This window comes from Limulus polyphemus, unplaced genomic scaffold (genome assembly GCF_000517525.1).
Source record: "Limulus polyphemus unplaced genomic scaffold, Limulus_polyphemus-2.1.2 Scaffold3667, whole genome shotgun sequence".
Classification (NCBI taxonomy): Eukaryota; Metazoa; Arthropoda; class Merostomata; order Xiphosura; family Limulidae; genus Limulus; species Limulus polyphemus.
The window spans coordinates 100,162-108,521 of record NW_013669277.1 but is presented as its reverse complement, the minus strand read 5'-3'; the positions used below and the strand labels follow the sequence as shown (position 1 = coordinate 108,521).

Genomic DNA, 8,360 nt, shown 5'->3' with positions numbered 1-8,360 from the left:
CTTATGGAAAACATACTAAACTTTGGAACATACCTAAGGGATAACAGACTTGACACCTGCTAGAATATGAGAACATTTAATCCTGTTTCTTCAATAACTTATGGAAAACATACTAAACTTTGGAACATACCTAAGGGATAACAGACTTGACACCTGCTAGAATATGAGAACATTTAATCCTGTTTCTTCAATAACTTATGGAAAACATACTAAACTTTGGAACATACCTAAGGGATAACATACTTGGCACCTGCTAGAATATGAGAACATTTAGTCCTGTTTCTTCAATAACGTATGGAAAACATACTAAACTTTAGAATATACCTAAGGGATAACAGACGTGGCACCTGCTGGAATATGAAGACATTTAGGTAGTTTCTTTAATAAACTTATGGAAAACATACTAAACTTTAGAACATACCTGAGGGATCACAGACTTGGCTCCTGCTGGAATATGAGGACTCTTAGATATGGTTTCATCAATAAACTTATTGGAAACACTTTGTGGTTTATCCTTTTCAATATTTATAGGTTGATTTCTCCTGTCTTCAGATAATTTTTTTTGCCTTTCCTTAAAATTCATTGTCAAGATTATTAAAAAATGAGAGATAGAGAGAGGGATTTAGATAATATCTTGATGACAATAAAAAATTTAAAAGAAAGTTCTATTAAAAATATATAAATATTTTTGTCACATTGATCATTTGACTATGAAACAATATTTAATAAATAATGATTATATACATTTCAAATCTTACAAGTCCATAAATCACATACAAGTTACATTGTAAGCTCTTCATGCACATATTTTATTATTAGATCAACCACAAATACTTTAAACTTGCCTCTTCTGCTTTTCTAGCTTCCTCCCTCTCTTGATGATCTCTTGCTAATCTCCTTGCTCGTTCTTCTTCTGTTCGTTTATTTGCTTCTTCTTTTTCAGCTTGTGCAAGGTTCTCAAACTTAGCTCTAAGTCCTCTAGCTTTAAGTGGGACTGCAAAACAATATATTAAAAGTCATTACAGAACTTAAAGTTAATGGTTGTATCCTCCTCCCTTTTTTACACAGGTGATAATTTCTCTTTTTCTTGATGCAACACAAACTGATTATAAATCAAAGATATAAATACAGTTCAAAAAACATTTAATTTCATCAAACACTGATGAATATAAATTCCTATGAAATGTCTCATAATCACTAAGGAAATAGTTAAAAACACAAGGTTTCATTTTATTTCTTAATAAATGGAATTGATATACTTCTGGTCTTAAAACTAATTTTTAATCTGGGTTTTAAATAATTGTGTTAGTTAAGCCTAAATGTTCTTCTGACTCAAAATTAATTTATTTTAATAGCAGTTTTAGAGCTCTTCCTTGCTATAACCTGAAACTTATTTCGGTCAGTCAAGAAAGACTGTTCTTTCACAATTACCTGCTCATACTTGAATTCTGATTTAAGGACAAATCTTGGTGTCTTTATATTGCTGAATAAATACCAGTTTTGAGAAGTAGAAAAAAATATAACAAATAGAATGCACAGAAACAAATTCAGACTACATTATAAATTTTATAAATACAAAATACACAATATATGTCACCAAATGGATATTTTTTCATTTCTTACCCACTTCTGGCTTAACTCTCTCACACGAAGATTTGAAATTTGTTACATCTGAATAAGGCAATGCTGACTGAAAAAAAAATCACTTTTAATTTTGAAATATACAGGTAAATGCCATTTTTACATCATCATAAACAGCTCCATGATATATGTCACTTTGAAGAAAAACTAAAGAGTTCTTTATTGGTACCCAATATGATTTAATGTATTTGAATAAAAAGTAAAAATAATTTTAAAATAGGTTTGTTCACTAGGGTATTTTATAAACAATTTTCTATTAGATATTTTCTCTGCAGGTATTTCTAGAAATCACGGGTCACTTGATGAAGAAACAGCACCAATAAGGAATGCCTTCCAGAAATGCAAGTATTAATACCATTGTCAAGAACACTAAAAAATGAGAGAGAAAATGACTCTACTTGCAAATAACTAATAACTAAAAACATGACAAAAGAATAAAATTTAATATGAAAAAAATACAGTGATGAAAACAACTTAAAATATCACTATAGAAAACTTAGCTACACAATTTCAAAAAATAAAGGCATATTTGTACAGGAATAACAATAGTAATTCATCAGAGCAGTACTATTTCTTGATTCATTAACACCAAGATCTGTCACAGAGAAGCAATTTAATCCATGTACTCAGTGTGATGATAAATATATTAGTGAAACCAGTTGTTCAGTACAGCACATTTTCAGGAAAACACCCAGGCCTCCATGAATTTTTATTCTAAAGAGACCACTGCCAAACTCTTTCTAATGAAACAAGGTACAGTTGAAAAACACCATTTAACATTAAGCTCTTAGCAAAATGTAATAGTTCCTTTAATTATAAATTCAGAGTCTGATTTAATCTGATTAAAACCTCATAAAACAGAAATAATTCTTGGCCTTTGTGATTAACATTATTTTTGGTTCAGTAGCTTGTGGTTTTCTGTCATTCTAATTTTTCATAACATGCATGCAATAACACATAACATTCTCATTGTTAAGCAAGCTTCTAATTGTTTTATTCTTTTGAGTTAACAGTTTGCATTTGTATGTGACACTGTAGCCTTTGAGAAATGCATAACTTGAAATGTCAGGTTTAATAAAATATTTAATTTTCAGTCATTTTTGTTTGTAATTGTGGCATGGCATGCATATCATACATACTTCATAAGAACACTGAGCAAAATAAGGAACTCTTTTTCTCTTAAAACACTTTTTAAAATGCAATTTTTTTTATAAAAAAAGATCTCCTGCAACAATAAATATCATTACTTTCAGAAAAGTTACCTGTATTAGAATTCAAACTTAAAGATGGTATATAATTCTTCAAAATAATAAATAAAAACCGTCTCATTAATTATCTAAACACAGTCCACGAAAATATTGATTATTTTTCTAACTCGATAGATAAATATGTAGTCTAGGTTTAAAAAAAATTAAAATCTAAAATCATTAACTGTTATAATTTTTAGTTTTTAGTACGGCATATAATTAACAATTATTTTTGAGCATCTTGAATTTGAAATTTAAGAGTAAAAAGCACACATAAAAATCTGAAATATCAAAAATAAGTTTAAAATAGTTACTCGGACTAGTAACAAAACAGACTCGATATTTTCACAAACAAATCTTTAGTAAAAAATACTTCATTAAAAAATCTGATCTTTTTTGTACCGAATTTTGTAAAGATACACATACTGCATTAAAAGTTATGGTACAAATACTTAATGTGTGCAAATGTCTATACAAACTCGTGCATTGTATATTGAGCCCATCACGAAAGGGTTAATCTAGTAAGAAAATATCACTATTCAACAGTTGATGGCCTACAGATGCCGTGTGTATAAACATACACACACACACTATAATTGAAAAACAATATTGTTTTCTATAACATCAGTGTCACCAGAAATAAATAATTGCCACAAATAATGGAAAGACCTGGAAATAATGCAAGCTTATTTATAGTTAATTATATTTTTACTTTGTGATACTTATTCTTTGGAACAGTGTTCTCATATAAAAAACCTACAAAGTATGTTGTGTGAATTGACTGCATATTGGTAAACAAACACTTTAAAATTATTGATATCTCTTAGCAAATAATTCTAAAACAACACGGAGTATTATGATTCATTTTACATTCTTTATATTTTTACTTTTCCAGTATGTCAGCTAGATATTAGTACTTACTTTTGGAAGTTTAAAATGATCTACAACACAATTCAATATCAATGAAAGGATTAAATAGGAAATAAAAATTAATCCTCAAGTTGCTCAAGGTAACTTTGTATGTCTTAGTTTTATACTATGCTGAATATACCAAAAGGAGCTAATTACTGATTTGTTCAGAATCGCTAAAAAATTAGGTTTTTCCATAAAAACAAAGTCCCAGATTTAGAAAAGTACTTTAAGCAGATTTAACAATTCATATGCTTTAGAGGAATTTCAAATGTATTTATAATAGACAATTTCTTCTCCTCTTGACAGAAAGAAATAGCTTATATTGCAAACATTTGTGGATGTCAGTAATAAAGCTTAAAGACAACCATTAAAGTTACCTCCAGGTTTAAATCATGTCTATAAGTCATGATCCTGAGGTGTAAAACCTCCACTTCTCTTTTATAATTTGAGGTAACTAAGTAGTTTTTATTTAACTTTGCAATGTTACCTTTGTTAACTAGTTTTCTGAACAAATCTTGTCATGCGAGCTTACACCTCTGGAATAGCGTAAGGATCTATACTAGCAACAACATAGCAGCCTACAATAAGAAAGAGCTGTTCTCTGATAGCTTTACTTTTCTTGACAAACTCAAAGCTAACAGTTTAAAAGAGCATTTCACAGATAATTATGAATGATTAAAATATGTTATTGTTAGAAAATTTAAAAGTGTACACCTAATTTTTAAAATATGAAAATTTCAAAAAGTTCATTCAAAAGATCATGCAGCTATCTGCGACATGAATTTTGGGAAAACTACTAAATAATTCAATAGCTTTCAATGCACACAGCATATACTGTTTTGTCTTGTCCGCTACTTTGAAAATACAGAAAAATGTGCGATATTTGCCCAAAGCTACACAAGGGATATTTATTCATAGCTGTCCTTAACTTTGAACTGATAGGCCTAACCATTAAGCCATGCCTGGCACAGTACTATACTGATTCTGTTATTTTAACTTCCAATATAAAATATGTCAAACATTTTTGAGAAACAGAAAATTATTTAAAGTTAACTACTCTTACTGAGACTGTGCTCTAACAAAAAAGATATATTAGAAAGCTGTATTTTTTTACATATGTTTATAAAAAAAATTTCATGTGCTTCCCCATGCTTATAATCTAAATTCCATGCAACAAAATGCCCACTGAATATCAGAAGTATTAAAGATTGCTGAACATATCTTAAATGATCATACATGCTTTGAAAACAATTTAAAGGCAGGTTTACAAACATCATTAGATAAGCTCTCAAGAATTAATAACCTAACTCAATCAATCATGTGGTCTACAAAGTGATGAAAAGTATCCTATTTGATTGTGACTCATTTATTGAAGAATTATCAAATAGTAGCAAAAATAGGTCAATTGACACACTATAAAAATGTGTCGAATTGCCTTTTTTTTCACTTCATCAGTCACAAGAAGATGGCAATCACAGTTATTTACTGGAAGATTCAATCTCCTTTCATATACTATCATATCACTTTGAAAATTAGACTTCCTTCTTCTTCTCATTGTTTTATAGATTAATTAAGATGACACACAGAGCCAGCTCAAGCTCTTAAGCATGTTCTCACATACCTTGTCTTGGTTTTCTCTCTGAACCCCATATTTACCACCAAATCCTTTCTTCATATCAACTTGAGAAGAATGTGCTTCTGTTCTGGTTACCTCATCCCAACCATGAGCTAACTTATCCTTCCTATCTGCCTGAACACCATATTTTCCTCCAAACCCTTGAGAATAATCTAAAAAGAAGATAAAGCATTGGTATAAAATTATTCCAATCACACCTTAACTGTTTCAGCACGGGATTGATCCCTGGGCCGACCTCGTAACCATTTTGTGTTTGTTATAGTTTTCATGCTATAACTTTTAAATTAATTTGCAAATGTTAATGAAATTTGGCAGATTATCAGTAAATATTACAATGCTTTCATATGCAAAATATCAATTTTTTTTTTATTAAGTCTTCAGGTTTATAAAGCAATGTTTTCCTCATGCTTTTTTTTTCTTTTCACATGTTACCTATCTATCATGCAAAGCAATATTTATTTTAAGATTAAAAATACTTTTATATATCAGAAAATTTTGAAATTTCACATAAGAAATCTTTATAAAGTCAAGATAGTTATGAAACATTTCTTAAGAAAAACTTTATATTTTATTTGTTATTTTCAGTAATTAATCTCTGTATGGGTTCGGTAGATTTGACCTATTTTGCAACCACCATAAAAAATTGGGAATAAATATAAATTATGTCTCTTTCATTCTAGAATTAACACAAATTAAAACACAAAAACATAAATGTTTAAATTAAATAGCTTAAATCTCATAACATTATACATTTATATATATTTATCATCTTTATTATATTGACCTTTAAGCTGTGCCTGGCTAACAATACAGAAGTTACAATGACACGGCTCACGTGCACTCACGTTATCATATCAAATGACAAAACTGATCTTTGGTCTGTGCAAAGTAACTTGTCTTGGCTGTGTTCTAGTAGACTAGTATTTTGTAAAATACAGTCACATTTCAATTATTATACATTATATATGTATATAGATTATTGCTATTTTGAAATAAGTTCTTAAACTTATTTTTCTTAAAACATAGAACAGTAACTAAAGAAGTAATGCAAACAATTATCTCTTCTGGTTATGACCTTTGTAATCGATTGCTGCTTGATGTAGGTTGCTAAGCCTTTAAAAAATTGCATGTGGAGGATATGAAACAAAATATTTTTTTTCAGGTTTTATATATACATTTGAATAACTAAAAAAATCATAAATTACTACATTAATACCATGGAATTCCACTATAATTTATCAAGATGTATTTTAGTCTGAAAAAAATATTAAATTAAAAGCAGACTAAAGATACACTCTACCTCGTTGAAATATTGGTTCAAAAGAAAGAAATGGCGTCAAGTCAGTTTAAATGGCCAAGAAAGCCACTAGGGGGCCATTCTGAGCTTCTGATTGGTCATTCATGTCGTATATAGAAGTAAGTGTATATAAGGGAGCATTTCCAAAAATGGAAAAAGGTGGGCAGGGTGCCACTTTGTTTGATTTATTACATGAGCAATATCTTAGCAAATTGAATAGATAAGAGGCTCTTATTTTATATTCTAGATTGTCAATATTGGTAATTTGAGCTTCTAATCCATTTGAAACTATAGACTTAGTATTTTGACTTCACAAACATCTAATTTGAACCAGTGCTGTATTCAACATACCACATGACACACACAAATTGATGATTATCTGCGTTTTTTTTATATTTGCTTTTAAATTAAGAAAGTGAGTAATATATAGTACTAAAATTTGAATTATAATCTACAGTTTGATACCAAAGTTATTGACATAAGTTCATGAAATAGTAGTTGAATAAAATTTTGAATGCATGTCAACAAACGAGATGACATGGCCTTTCACCCTTGACCCGTCTTGAAAGAGTTAATATATAACTATGCGATTGTAGTTTTGAATTAGATTTTCTGATTGTTAGGAAGTCTTATTTTTAAATGCAATAATTATATCATCTGACTTGCCAATTTACATGTATCTTGTCAATAGTTACAAAAATTTAAGCATCTAAACTTTACATTTTATATGTTTAAATATCAAATCTTCATTATCAACTAGTTTTATGTATTGATATTAGATTTTTTGATCAAACTGAATATTTTTAAAAACCTTTTGACAGAACAGAGTGAAACTTGACATACAACTTAATTTCATTAATTAAACCTACAGAACATCAGATAAAAACCATCATTGTTGACAATTTGTGTATTATGTTTCCATTGCTTTTACTAGTTGCTTCAACTGTAATGTTCAAGTTAATGTCTTAGTCGGTTTTTTTAAATGTCTTGGTTTTTGCTTAACAACCACAAAATCAATAAAAACTTTCACCCAGTCTCACACATGCAAATAACTATGCAAGAAAACCTTATGAATGAATTCTTGTTTGATGGAATATGAGTCATAAATTAATACTTTGCTTTATAACCATGTAAAACAGCACATGATACTGACTCAGAATTTCACGCGTACTATATTCTGGGATTCATTTAGTTAATTTAAGTTTTTCGTCTCTAACAGAAACTCTTTAAAGGTAAAATAAAACAGAGTAAGGCATGGAATAGACTTTTCTGTTTAATGTTATGATTTTTACTATCATTAAAATCACTTTAAATAACTTACAAAAATAATGTTAAATACTTAGATACAAGTTGTTTGAAAAGTATAAGTAAGAAGACTAAAAACTCAAAGTTTTGTTTAAAAATGTATGATTTTACTACATGTAAAAAGAAGGATATTACATATTAAGTATACTTCACCATAACCATACAACAAATGGTCCAATTCTCAAACAATAACAGGTGTGGTCTGGTCATTGTAACAATGAAAACTGCAGGACATATATTTTGTCTATGCACAGTAAAATATTTTGAAGTACCCATATTGTACTTGTGAATATGTTTTTTATCCCATTTGTGTGGATGATTC

The 8,360-nt window shown here is 28.9% G+C and overlaps 1 protein-coding gene across 1 annotated transcript in view; it reads right to left on the bottom strand.

Annotated features, from left to right (window-relative positions):
• Positions 1-8,360, bottom strand: part of LOC106469815 (src substrate cortactin-like) — a gene marked incomplete at its 5' end in the record, with an annotated part of 31,582 nt that overhangs the window by 1,052 nt on the left and 22,170 nt on the right. Inside the window, 4 exons of the mRNA XM_013930325.2 lie at positions 422-571; positions 846-994; positions 1,624-1,690; positions 5,422-5,588. Coding sequence (XP_013785779.2) covers positions 422-571; positions 846-994; positions 1,624-1,690; positions 5,422-5,588 — 533 coding nt within the window. The remainder of the gene's footprint in view (positions 1-421; positions 572-845; positions 995-1,623; positions 1,691-5,421; positions 5,589-8,360) is intronic.